Raw genomic sequence first — 26,062 nt, forward strand, 5'->3', positions numbered from 1 at the left:
TAAATTCAATAAAAAGATTTGGAATCGTAACCAAAAACTTAATCCTAATCGACCTTCATATTCCCTTATATTATGTTAATCACTATTTTTAAAATACACCTCTCATGTTCTCCTCAAATCTGGGTTGGGAATGCAATAGAAATATCTAGTAGGTAAAGGTATTAATTGTAACGAAGTCCCCAGATTATCTTCAGACTTTTCACTACCTACCTTGAATGTACTTAGTTGATACTAAGTACCAATCAATTAAACATTTAATAAAATGGTGCCGGTATCTGTCTTGTTGACTTAGGTATATTTTGTATTGATGATAATCTTAATCAGTAGGTAATAATATAAAAAAACCTTGGTACGATCGTGTAAAAATAGCACCAGTACCTACTTATTTACTTGTGTAACTACGTACAGTAGGTACTTAAGTAAATTACACCAATCCAAAAGTTGCACCATGATACCTTTTAACGAAATCTTAGGCGACTAATTTACAAGGTTAACTAGAAGCTTTTGCTATGAGGATGACGCCGGCGTCGTCCCCGTAATTAATTTTCTAGGGAGTCGAAGGTGTACTGTATACCGCTATTATACTTATGACTGCGTCCTTTGTACCGAAGATCAGTGCGAAAAGTCCGAAAATGAGCACGAGGATGTTTTTCCAAATAAGGTAGTATCCTGGACCAAAGCCGATGTTCCAGTAAGTGATGACTTCTATGAAGGCAGGTGCTATGAGACCGAGGATGGAGAAGCAGAAGGCGCCGATTACACCCATGAAGGGTCCTATGGTGGGCACTGCTACGGCCAGCAGCACGCAAGCCGTCACCATGATCGTGCGCATAACGTAGTCCGCCAGGTCTGGCCGCTTCGTGAACTTGTCCTTGATACAATTCCACATTATCTCTACGCAGACGAAGAACTGTAGGCCGAAAGTGCAGTAGACAGCAATAGCGATCGCAATCTTGACGATCTGAGCTGGGCTGTAAAGGTGAATAGGTTAAAATTAGTTTAATCGCTAATCATCTATACTCAGTGACAGTTTTCAGCTGACTAATCTCTTAGCGACCTAACTTACATTTCAGTACTATCCAGATTAAGTGTGATGGAGTCATCCACCAAGTCACCATAACGCAGGTATCCAAGGAAGCCGAGCAAGATATAAATAATGGTTACACCAGACATTCCCTTATTGAGTACTCCGCAGAACCCGAGTAGGGCGCGTGGCGTCTTCATCGCATTCTCTAGCGGCATAACGACCCCTATAGCTTCCATGGCGAAGATGGTGAGTGAGAAGAATTCGGGCCACATTGCGGGTGGAGTCACCGGTTTCACTTTTTTGAAGCTGAGGTCACCAGTGCCAACCAAGTAGTAGAAGGTGATCCCGAGGCCAATGCCCATAAAAACATTGGCGATCATAGACACGGGTGCCAGATATTTCAGGTTTCGGACCCAAGCCATGAATATAAGAGGCAACAATAAGGCAAGTATGATTAGCCTTATATCGACTTCTTGATCTTGGTGCATGTGATGAGCTAGCACCTGAAAGATAAAAGTGCAATTGATGAGACTCAAATCATAAATAGAATCTTAAATCTTATATATCATCATCAATATAATAATATACCTAAATCACTTACTTGTAAAATGTTTTTGGCTATTATAACTGTATAGACAGAGCAAGTTCCAAAGTATGTCAGAAAAAGACTGACAAGAATAAAAATTCTGAAATAAAAACAGCTCATTAGTTTCGTTTACCTAGTAACTAGAAATAATATTCAAGTACTTAATTCATAGGCATGCTGCTATGACTGACCAGTACTTATAGTTTGCTAAAGTTATGGTAGGTATAAAGCTTGTCCGGTAACTACCTAGTGATTATCCCGTTGTGGATAGATAAATCTTGTTAAGTGGACACCTTGGGTAAGTTTATCATTAACAAAAGTCGGCTGTATTTCGGATAGACATGTGCCATGGCCAGAATTTTAAGACTAGAAAACGAGACGTGTAGAAATAAAAATTAGCCGTATTTAAATGCATTTCAAGTAATTTAAAACTTCTTTAATTTTTAAACGGTTTATTTTTAAGCTTAAAAATGAAATTTCAAGTACCTACATAGTAAAAATTATGGAGAAGGAGATCCCAAGTGCAACTTAGCAAATTGGCGCATTTATTTCGAATCTAAAAAAACCGGCTAAGTGCGTGTCGGACTAAACTAAACCATCATTTCATTATCCAGTCACGATCGGATAACCTTCTTCTTACCGGATACGCTGTATACGAGTAAGTGGGATGTTTTTCTATTTTACTTACAATTGGGATGTCCCAATTTTTGACAACATATAATAAATCGAAAACCATTTGGAGAAATAGGCTTTGTGAAGCGTTTTCAGCAAACAGATTCCAAAAATGTGATAAACTGAATTAAATAAACAAAATTTAAGTAATGACCCTCATTTGACCCCTGCAGTGTCTCGTCACAAAGGCAGTTATAAAGCAGGTCTACACTCTTAAGCAAATTGACAGTTTGAAATGTTGCTGTCCTGCTTATAATAGAAAATAGTGACAAAGATAGAATTTTAATCACATGGTGCGCACTCGGCTTTAAACAGTTGTCATTTATCGTAAAGTCCGAAATGTATACGAGTACTTCCAATGTATTTTTACAAATTAAATTATTAAATTACTACGTTACAAGTAAATAAGTACAAAAGAATTTAAATATCAGATTTAAATAAAAATATCTATTTACTATCACACCATTAAACAAACATAGGAATAATCGAAGCTAAAAGAAGAGAAATAAATAAAACTATTTGTCATGGTTCATTTAGGACCCTAAACTGTGCTTGAATTATTGTCAAATTGTAATGCCACAGATTATGTCATGTACGACCTGAATTTTTCTAGGCAATGGAACGTGGCTGTCTCACTGTGACGTCATCCAGCGTATTTCGTAAAAAAATTATAAAAAAATAAATACTCATCCAAATTCAAAAACAATGAAAAAGGTATCTTAAAATATCCTACCTATTCTTTCCAAAAATAAAATAAAAACTATAGGACGTTTTTTTATGCGATTGTTGGTAAAAAGAAAAATGACCCAAGTAATGAATGAATGATTGGCTGATGAATGAATGAATGGTTGATAATTTTAGGTTAGGTGGGCTGGGCAGTTACCTAAAAGTGTTTGCCCATCCCCGTAAAGACTGCGGTCCGTTTTCCAGAGCGGCCTGCCCCACCTCGGGGAAGCTCATCGCGTTTCTTCTCGTCTTCTTGTAAAGAACGTGGGAACATTTGATCTGAAAATAAAATTATACTTAATATCGATCTTGCCACGCTAAGCGTTTCAAATCAAGGCTTCTTTCAAGACTGCGCATATGACAATATGTAGGTAGCTTTAATAGCTATAGCTAATTAATTACCCGGCTTAGAAGGTAAAATGGATACCTACAATTAAAAATAGACAACAAGGCAATAGGTACAAACAACCAGTCTGTCGCTTGGAGAAAGTGGTACAGAAGCACTGTTTATTTTATATGAATTGGGTAGGCCCGCGACTTCATCTGAAGAATTCGTTTATCGCTTTCCCGCGGGAACTATGAAATTTTTCGGGATAAAAAGTATGCATGTCAATAGTATTAATGAGGCCATTGCCTAACGTTTCTGACACTCGCGATAACAATCAAATGACAGTTTTTGTAGACAACGTTAGACAGGCCGTATTGCCTAACCGCTAACGTTTCTGACACTCGCGATAACAATCAAATGACAGTTTTTGTAGACAACGTTAGACAGACCGTATTGCCTAACCGCTAACGTTTCTGACACTCGCGATAACAATCAAATGACAGTTTTTGTAGACAACGTTAGACAGGCCGTATTGCCTAACCGCTAACGTTTCTGACACTCGCGATAACAATCAAATGACAGTTTTTGTTGACAACGTTAGACAGGCCGTATTGCCTAACCGCTAACGTTTCTGATACTCGCGATAACAATCAAATGACAGTTTTTGTAGACAACGTTAGTATTGCCTAACCGCTAACGTTTCTGACACTTAACAATCAATGGCAGTTTTTGTTGACAACGTTAGACAGGCCGTATTGCCTAACCGCTAACGTTTCTGACACTCGCGATAACAATCAAATGACAGATTTTGTAGACAACGTTAGACAGGCCGTATTGCCTAACCGCTAACGTTTCTGACACTCGCGATAACAATCAAATGACAGTTTTTGTAGACAACGTTAGACAGGCCGTATTGCCTAACCGCTAACGTTTCTGACACTCGCGATAACAATCAAATGACAGTTATTGTTGACAACGTTAGACAGGCCGTATTGCCTAACCGCTAACGTTTCTGACACTCGCGATCACAATCAAATGACAGTTTTTGTTGACAACGTTAGACAGGCCGTATTGCCTAACCGCTAACGTTTCTGACACTCGCGATAACAATCAAATGACAGTTTTTGTATGCGAAAACTGCCAATTGATTGTGATCGCGAGCGTCAGAAACGTTACGCAATAAGCCCTCAGGTATTATAAACTATTTGTGTCAATCCGCTGAGCCGTTTTTGCGTGATGGAGGAGCAAAATTTAGAGCAACCTAACATTTAGGGGCTGTTTCACCATCCATTGATTAGTGTAAACTGACGGTTAAATGTGATGCCGTCTCCGTCTATTCGAAAAAATCAAATAGAGACGGCATCACCTTTAACCGTCACTTAACACTAATCAATGGATGGTGAAACAGCCCCTTAAACTTTCGCATCAGTTAGGTACCTATACTAAGTCATTGATATTTTTTTTGTGACAGATATATCTGTGATGCGATCTTCGTTTGTTTTGTTGGAATAGACAGAGACGGCGTCACATCTGTATCTGTCACATACACTTATCAATGAGTAGTGAAACAGGCCCTTACTAGGATTAATTATAGGTAATTAATTAGGTATGTAAAAAGGAATTATTGTTATGAATTCGCTATTGGGCAAATCACACTCGCATGGCGGCGTTTAGACTTAGGTGCATTGAGCCACCGAGCTTTGCTCGGCACCTTTCAAAATTTTCTCCACCAACTAGGTATTAGATAGTTAACGCGTCAAAATGCATTTTTTTCGAAGTATTTAACACAAGGTTATCTTGAAAACTGGAAAATGATACATTGAGACTATTTTTTATGTAAATTTTAGTTCTTTGTTTCATATTTTTTCTATTATTTTATGTCGTACCTACTCTAAAATAAATGTATTACTCCTAGAGCGTTTACAAGAAGTTAAAAAGTAATACTGAAGAAGGAAATGTAAGCACTCAGTATATAAATGTAAAGTTTGTTCTTTAGGTACTTACAAGAACATAAGCGCAATGAGTACAGACGACCGCGACGAGTATGGTGAAGAATATTCCTGAGATGAGACCGGCGCATTTAAACGCCTTAGGCATGGCCAAGATTCCCGTGCCGAGGGACGCCTTCAGCAAATGCGTCAGGGTATCCATATTTCTGAAGAAAAACTTGCATTAATTAAGCACCATTTAAACTGTGAGAGTTGTCGTCGTTTATAAATATTAAAATTCATATAGTCGCGTCGCCGCGCGCTGTGTGGCTCCGAAAATGTAACGAAACACGGACGATATACAGTGCTTCATCCCAGGTAGCATAAAAAAAAGTTCAATGGCTAAGTAGGTATTCACATGACTTTAGAGGCTGTTTCACTACTCATTGATAAATTTTATGTGATAGATACTTATCTGATATACCGAATCTGTATATTCTGTCAACAGAAACCAAAACGCCATCATATTTATTTGTCTCATAAAATGTATTAATCAGTAGTGAAACAGGCGCTAATAATCCTAATCCTCAAAATGTTAAGAACCGCGAACCAAATTCAATCCAATATTTTCTAAAGATTTATCCATAGAATTTCGTTCGCGTTGTGTAGAATACTTAGGTATATGCTATTTAACAATCGTCTTGTCTAGATTATATAAGCCTCTGATTTGAAGGTCTTATTTATTTTATTAGGAACTAAGGGTTAACTCACGATGTAGGGTTGGGCAGATTTCTTTCCGTGAATGGATCATAATCTCCAGCTGACTCCGCATCTTTGGTCATATTGTATCTGGCAATAAATTAGTATTTTTATTACAAAGTTATTGTTATAAATAAAGGTAACTTCGCGTACGTGTAGTTAATTATGATATGGACCTCCTTTTTTGTCGGATGGACTGTTGTTCAAAGATGCTTACTTAAGAGAAGGCGAGCTGCCAAACGGGCTGCTCAGGAAACATAAAATATATAAAATGAACATCGGTGAAATCTTGTGGAACAAAAAAATAAAAAAGCTGCGTTTATAGAGTAACTATTACTAATGTTTAAAAACTCACTTGCTAACAATTTTCTGTTTGTTCTTTTCATCTTCTGGCATTAAGTTCTCCAATTCATGTGGTGGAGGCAAGCCGCCATTTGCTTCTTGTTTCTAAAAAATAAAATAAAATGTTTATGTAGGTACCTATATTGTTAAAACAGAAAATAAATCAAATAATCAAATAATGTATGAAAAAATAGAACTTACAGTGCCCATTGTGTTTATTTGTAAATCAACGTTAGGTGAAAGTTGGAGAAATCTGTAAAACAGAAAAAAAAAACGTTAGGTCACCACATTTCAAACTTGGTTTGTAAAACTTAAGAACTAAAGTGGGTTTTAAATCGTGTAGTGTCTTAATCCGTAAAATGTCAACGTTTCTAACACACATTTATTGTTATAGTTGTACTATTCAACCTTAGACTTAGGTACCTACGTAACGTACTTACCCGTACACTAAATCAACAGATAAGCTATAGTACGTATAGATACTCGCACGGCTACTGCACATAAACCAACTTCCCTCGTGCTTGTGGGTTAGCACTGAGTAAGACAGACGGCGGCGTGTTAACTTATATTCCTTTTATTATACATATAAAAACTCGACCAGCATCTGACTGACGTGTGGAAACAAACGTCTCCACATTACAATTACAACTGGTGTGGGCTTCGTGCGCAAATATTTAATATTTATTTTAGCAACCTGACCTATAGATCTTCACAATATTTATATCTTTTTAGGTTTATCACGAATCTGAACTTGATGTCTGTCAAAGATAGGTACTATAAGTGTTTTTCCTTCTATTGTTATTTAGGAAAACATGTAGGAAAATACCTATATCAGCCTATATCAGCACACAAAAGTTGATAGATAATTTGGTTAAAATATATCACGGAGAGATCAAGGCCGCTTAAATGTTTTATTTATCTTTTAACTGTTTTCGTTTAAATTAGAAATAAATTTGTTTGACAAGAGCCAAGTGCGTGCTGGATTGCTGATATAATCAATGATACCTTTGACTTGGATACAGACCACCTATATTTTAGTTTTTTTCTTGCAACGTTCGTATTATGTAACTAAGTACATACCTATGTCAGTTAGGGTTTAAAAATTTGCAAATTATTTTACACCCATTATCTATCCGGTTGAGCTACATTTTGACATAGGTACTTATAGGTTCGGTGAAAATACAATAATCTGGTAGTGAAATTCTGGTGGTCCCACCAGGATCGTCTTTCGCAGGCTTTCGGATCTCTTCAACAACTAGGGGCTGTTTCACCATACACTGATTAGTGACGGTTAAATGTGATGCCGTCTCTATTTGTTTTGTTCGAATAGACGGAGACGGCATCGCATTTAACCGTCAGTTAACACTAATCAATGGATGGTGAAACAGAATCTTAATGGCGTTAATCTTGGTAGGTACGGATACGTACGGATATGAGGTTAAAATAGCATAATATGTTATGTATAAGTTAATTCATGTAATTAATTTTAAAATTGAACAGGGCATCCAATAAATAAATACTGAATACGTAACTACATAGTTTGGAAGAGTACCTACTTACGTACAAGTACCTATATACAGTCAACAAAAAGTCTGTCAGCAATTTTTTTATATAAAAAAACCCTTATTTTTAATAGTATTGCATCGGAACTGGATCGGCATCGTCCCAACAATCCAGTATTTTCCCTTTATAAATATGAAACTTCTAATCGACGTTGTACCTATAACTATAGGTGTAAGGGTATTAAGCCTATATTAAGTCAATTACAACACGGCAGACGTAATTTCCCTCCCATTTTAGATTCTGTACTCAATAAGGGACGGGATCACAATAGCTAATTCTCCGTCGACTTCCTCCAGACAAAAAAGAAGGGGTGAAATTAGGTCACAGAAAATATTTACTTAATGCATATAGATTGGTAGGTATTTTTCTCATATCAACAGCTGTGGTGGTAGATAGGCAATTAGGTATACTTAATTACGAGTATTGCATGCGATAAGGTCACCCTTGCACTCCGCGCTATAATATAGGTATATGTAGTTCCGTGCCGCGCGTGGGGGCGCGTCACACTTGACTGTTTTGACATTGGTATTATTGGAAAATAATAAAAATACATAAATTCTACAGCGAAATCAACAACATATCGATAAAAAAATTTAGAAAAATAAGTGCCTCTATCTCATTCTGTAAGTTTTGTATTTTGTAGTGCAATAATTAATTATCTCACTAATTTTTGTTGCATTTTAACCACTAGTAATAAATAAATCTAAAGAGGTTAAAATGAGATCTAATTTGCCCTAGTCAGTAGAAAAAGGTGACAGTCGATAAGCTCAAATGGGCTTTTACATCCTATTATTTTATGTACTATGACAGTAGAGACGTGTGTAGATTATTTTAAACTCGACAACGCTTAATATATTTAAGTGCTGACTGTACCAAAAACACGCAATAATAAATAATAATTGTGTTGACTTTTAACGTCGAAGTGCGAGCGGAGTGGTTGTCGTTCGTTCAATTTTAAAAGTTCTTATTAGGGTAAGAAAATTAACCAAATCATGGGAAAAATACATGTAGTTTTGAAAATTGGTACAGTTATACCTTGCGGTATCCAGATGAACATACTAAAAGTCCTCAAGGGTGGGAGCTGTGCTGAGGGTGTAGAGGAGGGTTGAAGGTACCGTTTTTCAGGTTTTAGCTCATATCTCGAATATTTGTTCGAATAGAATTATGATTACTTGAGACAAAAGTTTCTACATAAAATTTCCGACAAATTTGGTCATCTTTATTTTTGCTCTACGATTAATACTTTAGGAGCTACAAGGGGGTATAACATCAACATCGGAATCCATAGCAAAATCAAGATAAACGATGTTTTTGACAATATATCGTGCGCCCACTACTCATCTTTTTTTTAACAGCCATCGATACTAGTTTTTTGTAAAATCCAGCACCAAGTCCAAAGCTGATCTCTCCTCTCTCCTCCCTACTAAAGGGTCAGCAAATTATCACGCATTAAAGTATTCCACCAACTACAAGAGTGGCTGGGTAACGAAATGCCTCCCGAAATGTGGGGTTGGAAGCGAGGAGCCAATTACCACCACTGATCCTAGTCTAGTATGCTTCCGCTGCTTAGGCTCATGTACAAACGACGTATGTACATGTAGATATCATAGAAGTAGAAGACGAAGATGTTGATGTAGAAGACGATGAAGAAGATAATAAAGACAGACTAGTTTGCTATTTCTATTCTTAAATAAAAATTTAAAACTCATTTCGTTATTCTTAGATCGTCTACTTTTTACATCTTTTAAAACTTACACAACCCGTAGCTGCTAAAGTATAAATCGTAGAGAAAAAATGAATATGACCAAATTTGTGGGAAATTTTATGTAGAAACTTGTCCGGAGTAATCATAATGCTGTTTGTACAAATATTCGAGATATGAGCAAAAACCTAAAAAAAGGTACCTTCAACCTCCCCTTACACCCTCAGCACACCTCCCACCCTTGAAGACTTTTAGTATGTTCATCTGGATATTGCAAGGTATAACTGTACCAATTTTCAAAACTACACGAGTTTTTTCCCCTGATTGCCCATATTCGGCTTTATTTCCTTTAATCCCTTTCATGATACTTATTTAAACACCGATAAGATCAATTAAAATCAAAAGTTTATATTGTAAGCAAGCCGCAGCAGGCTTTATTCTTGTCGTTTTTAGGGTTCCGGAGCCAAAATGGCAAAAAGGGAACCCTTATAGTTTCGCCATGTCTGTCTGTCTGTCTGTCCGTCCGTCCGCGGCTTTGCTCAGGGACTATCAATGCTAGAAAGCTGTAATTTTGCACGGATATATATGTAAACTATGCCGACAAAATAGTACAATATAAATCTAAAAAAAATCTTCCTCCCATAGACGTAATGGGGGTGATTTTTTTTCTCATCTAACCCTATAGTGTGGGGTATCGTTGGATAGGTTTTTTAAAACCATTAGGGGTTGCTAAGACGATTTTTCGATTCATTGATTTTTTTGCGAAATATTCAACTTGAAAGTGCAAATTTTCATTAAAATCGAGCGTCCCCCCACCCCCTCTAATATCTAAACCGGTGGGTGGAAAAAATTGGAAAAATTCAGGATGGTAGTAAGTATATAAAACTTTCAAGGAAATTTATAACGGCTAAGTTTTCTTGAGAATTATTAGTAGTTTAAGAGTACCTAAATAGCAGCCTTAAGTATAAAATATACCAAAACTTGAAATATTCCGTACAAAATACGAAAACCTTAAAAAAATATTACTTAATTTTTTCGTAATGGCTACGGAACCCTATTTCGGGCGTGTCGGACACGCTCTTGGCCGGTTTTTATAATATATAACCTACTAAGATCCCGCGTATAAAATTTTGCACATACCTGATATCCAATCAAATGTCAACTTTTATTCATTGTCATAAAGTTTAAAATTCTTGCATTAAACATTTGAGGCCGGGTCTTCAAATCAATGAATGAATTTTGAAGTAACACTTCATTGTTATTTAATTTAAGTGCGATAAGTTTTGTCAAGTGAAGCTTTAATCAGATTGTAATATAAATAGTTTCCTTACCACGCTTATCACCTGAACCTTCAAAACAATTCGACTGAGCAACGGCGCTGACTGATTGCGACTGATATTGTCAAACCGACCGAACAGCTGATAACTCAAGTATTGCGCTCGAAACTAAGGTACCAGTCACGCTCGCTGTGGTTCCCAAACTTTACTCAATCGAGCGCCAATAGATATGATGCTTGTTATTTTGTTAGGACTACAAGTTTCAAGAACAAGATTCTACAATATCTACAAGGCATCACAAATTTCAGACAGTTGGGTATTTTTTTTTGTTGACAAGGTGAGGTACTTACATGTAACTGATGCTCTAAGTTTTTATTTAATTTTTTAATTTTTCTTTTATTGTAACATGTGAAAGACGTGACATCAACTTAAATAGAAAATCGAAGCGAAGCATCTTTGCAGGGGTATTAATTTGGACTCACTCGATCACTGGACGAAATATTTTGTATACTTGTGTTAATAAAATAATAACGCCATCTTAACACGGAAAAGTTTTACGGACTATGTAAAATCAAGTTCGACTTGAAATAAATAACGCTTAATTCGATAGTTTTGACCAAGTAGTAAAAATCCCGCGAGTTGAATTTGTTTTTACTCTGTAGCTTTCTTCCTTCTTAATTCCTCACAGATTAGGATAACCTACTTAATCCAAAAATTGTAACATTTAATTTGTGACCACCGGTTAACCCATGAAAACAGAAAAATGTGCGATCAATTGATAGCAAAACGACAAGAAAAATGGCGACAACGATGCTGAATGGAAATATTGACGATAATATTTCTATTGCTCTTATTATTACTTCAAGTTCTGTAGTTTTGGCTCTAACACGTACCTACCTCCTCCGAAGCTCAGTGCTGGGCCTATATATGAAGTGCAAAATTCCAACTTTGTATTTTACCGTCTCGCTGACGCTAATATTATTTAATACAATACGAACTTCGATTTTCGAATTTCGTAGTAGCCCGCCAGTCCGCGACCACCGATTGGGAGCCACTGCGCCGCTAGATAAACATAATACGGGCTATCGAATCCGTGTTGTCAAACGTGTCACTTGTGCCTGATTATGCCTTGGTTATGTTATTTAAATCGTTTGTTACGCTAAATGTAGTAATTATGAATTAATTGCGATACCTGTTTCTCTATAGAACCTATTTCTTTATAGGCTTTCGTTACATTAGAGCTTGTTCTTCATTACTCAAAAGAACATGAAGCGCTAGGTACTTGAGTTCCTTCGGTAAAATAAATATAAAAATAATTAACTTTTTAATTGAATATATTTGATGCAAAAAAGTATTTGTAGCATAAGTATATTGTACTTAATTAAAAAAACTTTATTAGAGACAAGAATTTTTTTCGAGTTAAAATTTTATCTCGATCATGTGGAAATATCGGGATAAAAAGTGGCTTAACAACCGAATTGCATCCAAAACCGTGCACCCGTTTTGGCGCGAAGGAGTTACTAACATACACACATAAGTACTCATAAATTTTCGCATTTATAATATTAGTAGGATCAGATGTAACATGGGCCAAAACTCAAAAATACGTAAGTAGGTAATATGTAAGTATATATCATTAGAGGTAAATGCTCACCTTTTAACATTTTTTTAACCTTGCTTGAACCGTAGTGTCTTGTTATTCCAGCCTGCGATCGTTTACGATAGTAGGCTATCCTATTGACGCATGTGCATAAAGAAAGACACGTGCAGGTAGGTACAATCGTATTGAAAGTAAAATAAAACCCATCACTTTTAATTTTAAAAGAACTGCAGACGTACTTACTATACATATGTATGTCAGTCAAGGGCAAAGATATCGACACGGCCAAAGTTACAAAAATATGTATACACGACTTTATGCACTCAACATTAAGGCTGTGTATACATATTTTTGCAACTTTGGATGTGTCGATATCTTTGCCCTTGACTGTACCCACGCTCTGTTCACTAGAAACATTTATGTAGGTACGGACATATCCATTCTTCAATAAAATCTGATAACATTTTTACCTTTCAGACCATTGTACACGTGTTAAATCAATATGACAAGGCCAAGAGAGTATCTAAGTATATCTTTTAGGCGTCTGCCGCGTAACGTGTGTACGTTACCTAGCCAATACATACGTATATTTACTTGTAAACGAATTGGAAGGAAATCTTAATTGCTCTGTTTCCAATTTCATCCAAATAACCCGAAAACTTTGTAAAAGTTCAAGTGGACTTTAAATGAATAATCAATAGTTACCTTTATCAAACGTCTCTTTCAATTTGACCTGTTAATTTAGATAAAATCATGACTGTTTGGGTAATAAAATAAAATAGACATATATCTTTAACAAACAACCAGAACTAAGCACGATTGGAAAGCTATTTAAACGGCTCTTACTTTAACAGTCATACATTTTTTACCCCATTTCAGTGTAACGTTACACCTGTACAATGCGTTTAACGCTCCGGTGGTCAAATTCTGTAAGGCTTCACGATAAAATATACTTTCTCTAAACTTCGTTTCAAAATTTTTACGATGTTCACCTCTAGCTTGAACTGTCAAGAAAAAAGCGTTCTACTTTCGACACAATGTGGTAAGTACCGCAGGTTCCAAAGTAACTTGGCAGGTTTCGAAAAATCTTGTAGAGACGCCACACCTGCTGAATTTGAAAGTATATTTTTTATACAAATACATTACAGGCAGACGGTAATAGAAACCACAAAGCAGCGTGAAGATTTTAACGAGGCCGTTTATTGAATATTTACCATACCTGTTACAATACTTAGTTCAATATACACTTTTTGACGTCACACTTAATGAAAATGAAATACCTAGCATATATGGCATATCTTCACTACTTTAAAAAACTCGTACCTCAAAAATTTTATAACAAAAAATTACCGACTACAAAAAACCATGAAAATAATTTTCTACCAGTCTGAAGTCGGTGCCTCAGCACGAGCCAGCAGGAGTGAACCTATATAGTCGTCTACTTCACTGTTCGTCTTCGATGTTTTAGACTTCAATCACTCCTGCTGTCTCGTGCTGAGGCACCGACTTCAGACTGGTAGAATATTATTTTCATGGTTTTTTGTAGTCGGTTCAAGTTTTTGTTATACATTTTTTTTCACGCTTTTTAGTGTAAATAATCTAAGATACAATAGTTTAATGTCAAATGATCGACACTTTTTACGAAAGATTGCTTTATCCGATGCAGAGACGTTAATTATGGAGGAGTCCTGGTGCTTCACCACCCGTTCCATTGTATTATATGCATTACGACGAGCATAAATTGCTTAGCAACTGTGTTAAAGTAATTGAAACTCAACCCGTGAAGTACTTGTTATTGAGTTGTAGCTCTGTTGGTCAAATGTGGTCCTCATCATCAGTTCCACTTCACCAAATTATGATTTTCAAGAGCAAATGCACGAGATACTGCTAAATATATCCAAATTGCCATAGGTGTCCCTACAATATTTGAAGAGTTCCCTCGATTTCCTTAAGATTCAATCATCAGATCCTAATTTGGTGCTTATGGGACTTAATTGAAGGCATTCCTAGACGAACGCAAAAAAAATACATAGAACCGAATAGATAACCTCCGCCTTTTTTGAAGTGGGTTAAAAATAGATAATTTTTTGAGTGAACTTTATGAAAATTATGCCAAGGTTCAATTTTGTTGATATATTGATTTTAGATACGAGATTTTTTCAAAGTAGTGACGACATACCATTAACACCATCGTTGCTACTGGCGTGATAAAAAATAATCAGTTCCCTTATTTCAAATAATTACACTAAGAGTAACAATAGAGACTATGCATAATACGTATGCTTCAATAAGTTAACATATGTTTAATATTTGTCGAACGTGACGGGTCCTTTGTATGTAATATTACCAAACACTTGCACTCGCCGGGTGTTATCGACATTGTCTTCATTATAAATAAAATAAAATTACTTACATTAATTTATTTCTTCTACCGTCTACATGATAATCAGACACGCACATTTTATCTTTAGGTTCAATCGGATAGCAGAGAGTATCTATAGACTCGATGAATACATATAGTTGAAATACGTACTTGAGTTTCCTATATATTTTTTTAACTTATTCGTAGTAACGTAACGAAATATTTTATTAGTTAAACAATTTGGAAAATCCACGAAGTCAGTAAATAAAAGGTAAATTGATCCCTGTCGAAGTATTTTGAACTGTAAAATATTAGGCTTTTGCTTGTAAAAAATAAGCTTTGACAGTTTTAAAATAATGGTTTGACTTCAGGTAGGTATAAAAATTAAATATAGCCGCATCGATTCCAGCGAAAGGTTAAATTATACGCGGTATGTAGGTCAGTAGTCGGCTTAGGTAGATATTAAAATGCGAGCTGGATCGCTAGATAAAATGTGCAACACTGCGTTGTATTGTATACGAGTTATTCGAAACATAAAAGAAAAAAATGGTACACATTGTAATGTAATTACTAACTAAATGTTCAGTTATGTGAGCGTTTGTTCTTTATCTCTGGCCTAATGACCCAGCGTTGATAAAACAATAGAAATATATACTTAAGTAGACACTCAACAGTGGTCACCGGCCGGCGCTTTATGATAGTGATAGCACATAATGGATCATTTTTGAATATATGTAGAATGCAGTATTATGCTTTCGTTAGGTAATGAATGTTATCTTATCATTTATTGTAATGACAAGAAGCTTGAAGACTATTTCGGTTGGCATTGTCTTTGTATTTGTTTTTGAGAGATAATAACTATAGAATACTAACGTAGGTACGTTATGTATTGAACTACGCTGTTTTTTTGTACTACACTAAAATTTACTTGATTTTATTAAAAACAAAACTCAATTACTCAATTAGTAACTACTATATTAATTGGTACCTTAGTGAAAATAACTTGATTGGGTTGGAGAAATTAGATTGAAATCGAATGGGTTAAATTAAATCGATAATTATAATGTACACGGGGTGAAATTGTCAAAATTAGTGTGATCAAATTAATGATGCTCATACTGTGTAGAAAAATCACAAAATGAAGTACCTATGGATATTTCAAATTAAATAAGACTAATAAAAAACAATTGGCATTGTTCATATTTTACTAATGTACCCTGATTCGAAAACCATTTCGAGGGAAGGGATAGAGTTCTTGAACAATTTTGTCCTATTCTGATCCAAAAATACTTAAGGGTTACGAATATATAGGCAAAAATATGGTTGACCTTAGTTTGGCCTTCGTATTTTTATAACGGGATGAATCCCGCTGACGCTTATATTATTTAATATGAGAGTGAGAGGGATGGAACGACACGAACTTCGATTTTCGAATTTCCCGCAGGTCGCAGGCAGACAATGATGTCAGTCAGTTGTCACATATTAGACAAAGAGTAAGTATTGATTGACATAAAAAACAGAATGTACTCTAGCAGTTTTCTGCCTAATGAGTAATTAATTGAAAAAAAAAAAACATTTAAGCATTATATAAATGAAAGAGATGTCATTATGATATGAACCTGAAGAGAATAAGTCCCTACTCGCGCCTATTACAACTACCGACGTAGAAAGATCGTTCAGTTCGTTGAAATGGATGTTTAAAGGAAGACGCCGTAGTTTAACTGTTCCAAATATACATGAGTTAAAATAAAATTGTATCATAATTTGTATACAATTCGCAGAGAGGTAGTTAGTCAATAGGCATAATATGATTCTTTTCAGACTAACCCATCTGTTTATCTCTGCTCTTTCTCAAAACAATATCCGATTGGATGTCACACGGACAGTAGCATCTATTGACATTGACAACTAGCTCGTTTTTTTTTAAATATTATTTTACTTGGCCGTTCACTTGGTTTCAGCTGCCATGTGTAATTTACGAGACGTCATATCTGTTTTTTTTTAATATTTCAATTGAACTATGCCATTTTATGCCAAGATCTTCAAATTAGTATCTTGAAATTATCTATATTTTAAGAAAAGATGATAAAAAAGTAGTAAAAAAAGTGATCAATGCCAATTAAGTTAAGTAGTTAATGCATTGTATTGTCCAGCATTAACTGTCAAGAAAAAATAATGTTGAATCACGTTTATAATTCCTCTTCTTTAAAAGGCATGGCGTAAAATTACATCACCTCAAAATTACACATGCATATTAAGCACAATTATTACATACGACTGAAGTGACCCTTTACCATAAAGGAAAAAAATATTTTAATCAGAAAATAAATAGCAGATTTTAATACCTACAACTTGCAAAGTTAGCGTCTTGGAATAATTATTCGAGCGTTTGAACCGCCTCATTTTCGTGGTTACTTTTTTATGAATGGGCTGTAGAATTTGATGACGTTTTCTTTTATTTTTTTAGACGTCCTGTACCTACTTCTATCCTTAAATCTGTATCAGAATCTTCTACCATGTCAACCAAAATGTGCCTATGAAATCTCGAATAACGAACGACCCCTTATGAGCTTCATTTAAAGGATTTGTGCTACTGTTGATTGGTTCTCATATACTCGTAGCCAACGCAAACATGAGCTAAGTAAAATGCCACGAGTTGTTTAAAAACATGCGCACGCGCGCCAAGTGACAACTTCCATATCCTTATTTATTGTGCTAGCTCTTAACGTTTTACCTAACTATAATACATACGAGTACTTTAGCAAAAACGGTTTCCTAAATACTAAGCTAAACGAAAGAATATGTAAGTTTATCATTTTAATTTCTACCAAACTAAAGTCGAATCGTGGGCTACTATTTGTTGTATTGTCTTTGTGATTACATAATACTAGTAGACGCAAATAAAATACATTAAGTCTGCTCGTCCTCTATAGCTGTTCGAGGTAACCAAGTGCTAGGAAGAAACTGCCAATAAGAACGCAGCGACGAGCGAGTATACCTAGAGAAATAAAAGAATCCTATTGTTGGCTGGCTTTTCTATCGCCTTTCTCGCTCGATTCTGCTGGAAGCGCAGCCTAAAAGTAAATTACATACTTAAAGTTAAACAAAGAATGACTCACCATCGCCGGTATTTGACGCACGAGCCGAAAGCGAAGGTGATAAACATGCGATCTGATAGGTTTTCTTTGTCACCCCCCCGTTTGTAGGCACATAACTTTACTTCCGCTCCTGGACAGGAACTACGTTGGAAATGCTATGCTATTGCGTCTTTGAATGACGTAAATTTCTTGAGGAATGTGGCTAATGTTTTCTTGCGATTACCAATATGACCTTTTGTGTACCGTAGGTCGTAGTTTTGGATACAGTATATGGTTCGAGCTGTGGTGGTGTTTACGATAGATTATATAACATCAATACATTAGACTGAACAGTGTAAACATGGCCTAACTCAATGTTTATAGACAACACAATGCCTATCTCTTATCAAGACCTACACCAAGACACATGGAAGAGCATCAAACAATGAAGAAAATAATTGAGCGATACACTGGGCGTATTTACATTAACAATTTTTCCATCTTGTTCCATGGACAGCTAAGAGACCTGATTTATTTTATAAACAGGTAAATCAGGCTTATGATTTCACTACGTAGTACAAAAGATAAATTCACATTATCTTATTATAAGAATGATAATAATAAGTAGTGTTTTATTTGGGTTTATTTTATAATGATTCATTTACCCGTCAAAACTTCAGTAGTATCCCAACAATACCCTAGAGGCTAAAAATTTGGTCTCAAAGCAGGAGTCATCGCAATAGTAGATTGTTCAATAAAGGACTAAAACAAGCCAAAATGACACGAGATGTTTAGCCACCCGAGCAGAGCGAGGGTGGCTATAGTTCGAGTGGCGCGGTTTCTTCTTTTCTTTTATTGTTTATGAAGTGACGTTTCATATGCTTAGATATTTAGCCAACAGCTTAAAAATTGAAATGCAATGGTGGTAACAGGATGAGCTGATGCTTCAGCCAGGATATCCAGCACACTAGTACACTCTATAAAAAATAATGGCCCTTACGTCGTGTTTGGATTCGGTTTGATTAGTAATTGATTCTACACACAATGCAGTGGTGGCAAAACGACGAGCTGATTCTGCAGCCAGGATATCCAGCACAACAGTATACTCTTGAAAAATAATAGCAGATATGTCGTGTTTGATTCCTTTTGATCAGTATTTACAGCAAAATTAGCCTAAGTTAATTTAGTATAAGTAAGTACCTAGTAATATTTTTTTTATCTAAGCGTCGTCGGTGTCGGGGGACCGCTAAGGTTAATACTTTAAAAAATACAACATACCTATGTACTGTAGTTTCCTGTTCTCATGCTTTTCAATGTTACTTTAGTCTCTGCATATCGGGGCTAAAGCTCCTCATTAACCTCTAGGGATTAAAGTATTTTTATTATTTGCTATGGAAATCCCTAAACAGTCAATAACGGTGTTTGTTAATAAATAAATAAATATCATGGGACACTTGATACCAATTGACCCAGTCCCAAACTAAGCAAATCTTGTTAGTACAAGTCTCTTGTATCTTGTGGATACTAGGCAACGGATAAACATACTTATATAGATAAATACATACTGAAATACATATTAAACATCCAAGACCCGAAAACAACCATTCGTATTATTCATACAAATATCTGCCCTGGCCGGGAATCGAACCCGAGACCTCAAGCTTTGTAGTCAGGTTCTCTAACCACTTGGCCATCCGGTCGTCAAAAATGGAGGATTATAACCATTTTCAGTGATTGTATAGTATTTTTGGTTTCAGTGATGTATCAATAGCATTTTAAAGCCTATTTTGCAAATGGATCCCTAATCGCAAAATGGTCTGATAAAACCTACAATTTTTTTCAGACTGTTTCAACGATATCCCACACTATATGGATTTAGATGTGAATGAATGGGAGATAGCTTAAAAAATATTATCTTCAAAATTCATTTTACCACTGTCGGCGTTGGTAATATGTATACTTTAGCAAAATTACAGCTTTCTACACTAGCAGTCTTAGCCAAACCGCGGACAAATGGACATGGCGAAACTATAAGGGTTACGGAACCCTACAAATTATATAGTACGGTGTTAATAGAGCGCATGAGCCAGCGAAAGTCGAAGCCGACCTGTGGCCGGCGTCGCATTACCCCGTCTCAGAAGCCTTACACTTCAGCCCATAGTCTGCCTGGATATCCATTACTTACTAACCAAAGCCGTTGCTTGTCGAGAACATACTTAATCGGAGAAAGATTATCGTATTTGTGAAATGTCATCTTAATACATAGGTAAATGACATCAATACCTCTTGAGCACGAACAGGGGGCTAATTTTAGAAAACACATCTATGTAAATACTAGGTATTCGTAACGAAAATGGTACTTTCTGTTTATGGTCCAAAACAGCATAGCTACTTATTGTGAAAAGTTGCTAGAGTAGCAATTTTCTTATATTAAGATGGTTTTCCCCGATACTATATAATAGTTATTTGTGCAACAAGAGAGCAAAGTTGTTTTTTGTTGCGAGTGTTGATTTTGAATCCCGAGTTAGGTTAGAATCCTGAGAACAGCCAGGGATACAAATACACGAGATGCAAAAAACTTTGGTCTCGTGTGACACATACAATTTTTCACCCCAGCAGCGAGAACATAATTTAAATGTAACATAAGAATAAAACCACATGATATGTACCAACCTGTTTACAATACAAACACATTTTTTAAATATATTACGATTATTAGAAACAAATTATAATAATCACATTTAAAACCTTTACTCAAAAATTATACGTGCAGTCGCGATTACATCTTTAAAAGCCACCAGAAAGTTAAGAATGACAAACATTGTTCAAAAGCGGTAAGTAGAGAGGTTTTGAAAGCGGAACGAAAAATTGTCCAGCAGGTACAATACAAATCTCATACTCATAATATGCATAGTAATTTGAACTTAGAACGAGTGACACTCTTACCCGGTCCGGATAATATCGACATGGAAATACCGACCCTGTTTTTCGTGTACACGCCCATAGAAGCTCCTGTCAGTTTGGGGCCGGTATTTCCATGTCGGTGTTATCCGGGCCGGGAAAGAGTGTTACCCCTTAATACTTGTAAAATATGTTATAATTATTTTTTCACACCTCTCCTTCAGAAAATTAACTTTTCCTCCCTGACGAGAGGGAGCAAAGTGCAACTTTTCTGTTCAAGGCTTTTCTAAATATTTTATTGCAAATGCCATTTTTTGAAGTTGATAATTGTAAAGCCACACCATTTTCTATGCTGGTTGTTCTATAATCATATTTAAGTAGAATTTGTTTTTTTTTTCAAGTTTCTTAATGCTCGGTGTGAAAAGTTGTATGAGCCACTCGGGAGCAAAATTATTTTCATCTTCGGCGTCACACTTGAATCCCTCATTACGCTCAGGATTGTACTTTAGAATCCCTCGCTACGCTCAGGATTCTATTGTAGAATCCTTCGCTACATTCTGGATTCAATGTACGCCATCGCTGTAAATACACCATTTTGCTCCCTTGTGACACAAATAACTATTTTCTCATACATGACATGAAATATTGACGTTGAGTTACAAATAATAGGCAGAGAAGTATTGCGCTGCAGGCGCTGCGGCTCAGCTGCGTGCGCGCGGTCACTCGAGCTGGCCGGCAATGCGACCGTCTTTTGTTTCAACGCGCGCTCTTGTTTTTTTTTATTATTTTATTTCATGTCATGTTTGAGAAAAGCACTATACAAGCCTCGGCCGGAACGTGGGGTTGTCGGCCTCGCATCCCTATCAGGCCTCTCTACGCTCGGCTGTCTATATCTGCTTGGCTGGCAACCCCCTACTTCCCGGCCTCTACAGTAATGTACTATTAATACTGCAAAAAGCCTCACCTTTAAAAAAGTTGAACAATAAACGTATAATTTATTATAAATGTTTAAACCTTTAAATATGATATTATTAAGATTTTTTTCTATTACATAAACATAAACAGATTTGTTACAAACTCATTCAGTTTGACAAATATTTATTGCAACTGTAGAGGCAGTATACAGAATTATTGTATAAATAAAAGAGAAGCGGCATTCGTGCAACGAGGTTGCATACTTTTTTTAAAGGAGCGGGAAAATTTACATTTCGGAAATATTTCTTTGTCATGTAATTTATATATACTTATATATTTTTAATACCATAAATTTAATTTAAGATTGTAATCGACACATTTGATCCTATCTCTCGCTTTTTTCGTGCTGAAGTGAAAGTGACAGATCAAAATGAAGATCAAATATTTGGAATTCCTATTATTAATTCCTACTATCCTCAGCATTTAAAAAAATTAAAATAAAAAGTTACTTTGTCTCACGGAGTGAGGATTTCTCATAGCAAAACCTGCCTGTTTGAGGTGCTGAGGTGAAATAGTACATTACTGCAGACGCCGGGAAAGAAAGGCTTGCAGGCCGAGTATGTACAGACATACATAGGTATACGAGGCTGGCATGTTCTTTCACGCAGAGACTTGTATAGTGCTTTTCTCAAACATGCACTTAAATAAATAAAAGCTAGAAATCAATGTTTTATTCGTAAGACAACTAAAATTGTGTTTATTTCATTCTAACATGAATTTTTAAAACTAAAATAATCCCAAAAAAATCTAATTGCTTAATCTAACTGCAAAAAATAATGAATCACGTAGCACGTTTCTAAACGAAACTTGAAATGACAATGGCACTTACTTGCAAAGTATAGCTAAAGCCCAAGTCCAATCAAACAAAATAAAATAGACTGACACTTGTCAATATTCCCGCCTAAACTTTTTTTTATAGTGTGCTGTTCGGTTTAAAGGGCCATATACACGAACTGTAGCCCATTTAATCAGTTACATTAATACTTTATTATGTAAATTAAATTGTAATTTGACGTAAAACGCGTCGGCAATATTTCTATATTTACATACTATAGAATATTCATAGTCCTGTGAATTTATTCAGTAACTAATAAATGAACCATAGAAATTCAGATTATTAATTTCAAGTCCTGTACGAGTATAATGGCCTTTATCGTGGATATTTGACGTTTTGCATTGAAACAAAAGACTGTTGTCTTGCAGGCCTAGGCCTGCAACAGTAGGTACCTATATTTTGAAGCCTTTTTTAAGAAACACAACATAAGCATTAAATAGCATGTTTGAAAAAATATAATTTTCACAGGAGAGTTACTGAATTTTGCTATACTTTTATCAATATCTCTAACATTTTATCCAACAGTTAATACCCTTGTTAGTTGTCACAAAATGTAGGAACCGAAGAAATTTTAATGAAAATTTACACTTTAAAGTTGAATATTTCGCAAACAGGTCTTAAATCGAAAAATCGTTTTGAAAACCCCCCAATGGTTTTAAAAGACCTATCCAACAACACCCCACACTATAGGGTTAGTCGAGAAAAAAAATCATCCCCACTTTATGTCTATCGGAGGTACCCTAAAAAAATATTTTTTATATTATCAAGTTGTCGGCGTGACTGATATGTATTCATGCCAAATTATAGCTTTCTAGTAGGTACTAACGGTGTCTGAGCTTAGCCGCGGACAAACAGACGGACAGACATAGCGAAACTATAAGGGTTCCTAGTTGACTACGGAACCCTAATTAACCAGTAATACTTAGTTCTTTAGTTATAACAGGAAAATCTGCAAGGTTATGGTCTTAAGATTATTGGATAAATTTTCTTGCTACCGACCAGACCGGTTTTTTTGCTAAGAGAAAATAACCTATAAATAGCAGGTACTTCAAGTCGGTATTTAAATGCGTCCAATTTATTTATATGACTGACATTAAGTTATTTTTGGCATTGTCTAATCCTAAACGAATTCACAACTCTCAGGGCTGGTAGCGGCTCACGATTTTCTAGGCATTGATTGGTGCGATGGTTTCGTTAAGGTTAGTTTAAGGGGATCCCATGCCCCAATGACCTTCGATCTGGATTCCTTAGTTGTCTAATGTTTTTTGTAGCTTATTATACATATTAACAACAACGGCTTTAACCAATATAGTATCCCATATTTACTTTAGTCTTCGATTTATTTGGCATCAGTTGAACAATTTTCTGGTTTTCTGGCCATAACGTTTGTGTTAATTAGTTTCAAATGAAAACCCTTGACCAGTTTATATAAAGACGTCAAAGACGAACCCAAATATGTAGATTTCGTATATGTCAGATCTTTCATACCAATAGAGATACGAAATAAGTGTTTTTTTCAGACAATGTTTAAAAAAAAACATACAAAATTAAGTATTAATTTTTTCAAAATCCGGTAGACAAAAATGGAGATAAAAGATTGGAGAACCGATAACCGTTTGACTTATAATTCTATCTGTAGTGCAAAAGTAGGAGATACGATTCAAAACTTGTCAAAAATCGATGAAAAGGAAATAAGGAAACTAACGAATTGTTAGTACCCACCCAAAAAAATGTGAGAAAATATTAATATTTTGAAGCTGTAGTGAAATACCAGCATGTGCAGTAATTCATTAATAATAAATGAAACATCAACAGGTATTAAAATTGAATTCAACATTGATATTTTAATAAATTTCAATCATGGACATCTCAGTGTGAGCACAGAATAAGTAATGTATAATTGGTGCATTACTATACTATAAGTATTTTTTTACTTTTCGTTTTTTTTGTAATTATTTTTATAGTTAGGTATCCGTAACTCATAAATAACTAAGCTTAGTTTAAGTAAATGATGAGCACACAACACGGAATGTTTAGCAGCCAGTACTAATAATAAAATAATATATTCAAATTATTAAAACTGTATCTACTTATTTCTGTAATTTAATTTAAAAGTAGGATAATTACAAATCAATAAACCTTCCAGATCTATAATTAGAGATTTCCTTTGTCCCTCTGTTGGTATAATTAGGAAATGACTGTACTCGGATGACCTCTGTTAGCGTACACGCATGTTTGTACAGTTAGTGCAGTCATAAACTTGGGAGCAAAAATTTGATCAAAAATATCTGATCACGCTTCTATGCCGTTAACAATAGAGTCGTGTTCAGATATTTTTGATCAAAATTTTGCTCACAAGTTTATGAACACGACTGTAATTCTTTACCACAAAGTACATTGGTCAGCAAAATTAGGGACGTTGTTCATTTGATAAAATTGTTAGGCTTATCGTTCGGCCAGTAGCGGTTTTATCTTCGCGATATTATCAATGTTTATTTGTGGTATGACGAGACTTTTACAATTTTCATGTGGCCACATTATTATTATTATTAGGATGGAATGACTTTCAATTTCACGCGTCCGGTGTAAACTGCATTGCATGAAGTTGTGAAACAAAGTAACACTCCAAAAATAGACATGAGTAAGTGCTGTAAGTATTATATTGACTTAATCCGTAGAAAAAAGTATTTCGGAAGAACTCCTACTTGTTACAAACAGCGTATGTGAATTTAGGTACGTTAAAATGATCTTTGTCCTTAGCTCATTAACCCATGTCCTTTGTTTTGCTGGACCCATGTAATTATTATTTATGTATAAAGTTTTCCTAGTAATATCCCAATAAAAACATGATGTAAAATGAGTCAAACCTTGACAGAGATGATTTTTCTAATTTAAAAATTAAAAATTCAGTAACAGCCAATGCCTAAGCTAAGAGATGGATACCTACCTATTATAAAACGAGAATTATTATTATTTGTATAGGGTATTTGATATAATAATGATAACTGCTGAATTTGTCATATACTGTATATTATTTTATGGATATAATTAAGTATAGGCTGTATAGCTAATGTTTATCGGTTGAAACTGTTTTTTTTTTAAATATCTCTTAATCTGTCTCTTTCTATGGCGCTGTCCATTGGAGGACAATTTTGCCAGTGTCTAGTAGGTTTTGCCGTTGTACGGTAAAAAAAATCTAGAAAACGAAATATGAGAGGTAATGGTGGATGAACGATGACAGCGCGAAATCATCTATAAAATCTAAAAAAATAGTTAAATACGGTTTAAATCTGAGGCCGTATTGCTTAACGTTTCTGGCGCTCGCGATCGCAATCGAATGACAGATTTCGCATACAAAAACTGACACTTGATTGCGATCGCGAGCGTCAGAAACATTAGGCA

The 26,062-nt window shown here is 35.3% G+C and overlaps 1 protein-coding gene across 3 annotated transcripts in view; it reads right to left on the minus strand.

The window, feature by feature from the left end:
* Window positions 1-293: 293 nt before the first annotated feature.
* path (solute carrier family 36 member pathetic) overlaps window positions 294-26,062 on the minus strand; it is a 30,086-nt gene continuing 4,317 nt past the window's right edge. The window contains exons 1-9 of one of the 3 annotated variants that reach the window (XM_074096948.1): window positions 10,965-11,036; window positions 6,570-6,621; window positions 6,382-6,473; window positions 6,039-6,116; window positions 5,344-5,494; window positions 3,169-3,290; window positions 1,629-1,713; window positions 1,067-1,530; window positions 294-971 (exon numbers count right to left, since the gene is read on the minus strand). In XM_074096948.1, the coding sequence (XP_073953049.1) occupies window positions 548-971; window positions 1,067-1,530; window positions 1,629-1,713; window positions 3,169-3,290; window positions 5,344-5,494; window positions 6,039-6,116; window positions 6,382-6,473; window positions 6,570-6,578 (1,425 nt within the window). In that variant the 5' untranslated portion in view covers window positions 6,579-6,621; window positions 10,965-11,036 and the 3' untranslated portion in view covers window positions 294-547. Of the gene's footprint in view, window positions 972-1,066; window positions 1,531-1,628; window positions 1,714-3,168; window positions 3,291-5,343; window positions 5,495-6,038; window positions 6,117-6,381; window positions 6,474-6,569; window positions 6,622-6,808; window positions 6,891-10,964; window positions 11,037-26,062 lie in introns of those variants that run through there. The other 2 variants (XM_074096936.1, XM_074096942.1) reach the window with 2 other exon arrangements.

The sequence above is a fragment of the Choristoneura fumiferana genome, chromosome Z (assembly GCF_025370935.1).
Source record: "Choristoneura fumiferana chromosome Z, NRCan_CFum_1, whole genome shotgun sequence".
Taxonomy (NCBI): Eukaryota; Metazoa; Arthropoda; class Insecta; order Lepidoptera; family Tortricidae; genus Choristoneura; species Choristoneura fumiferana.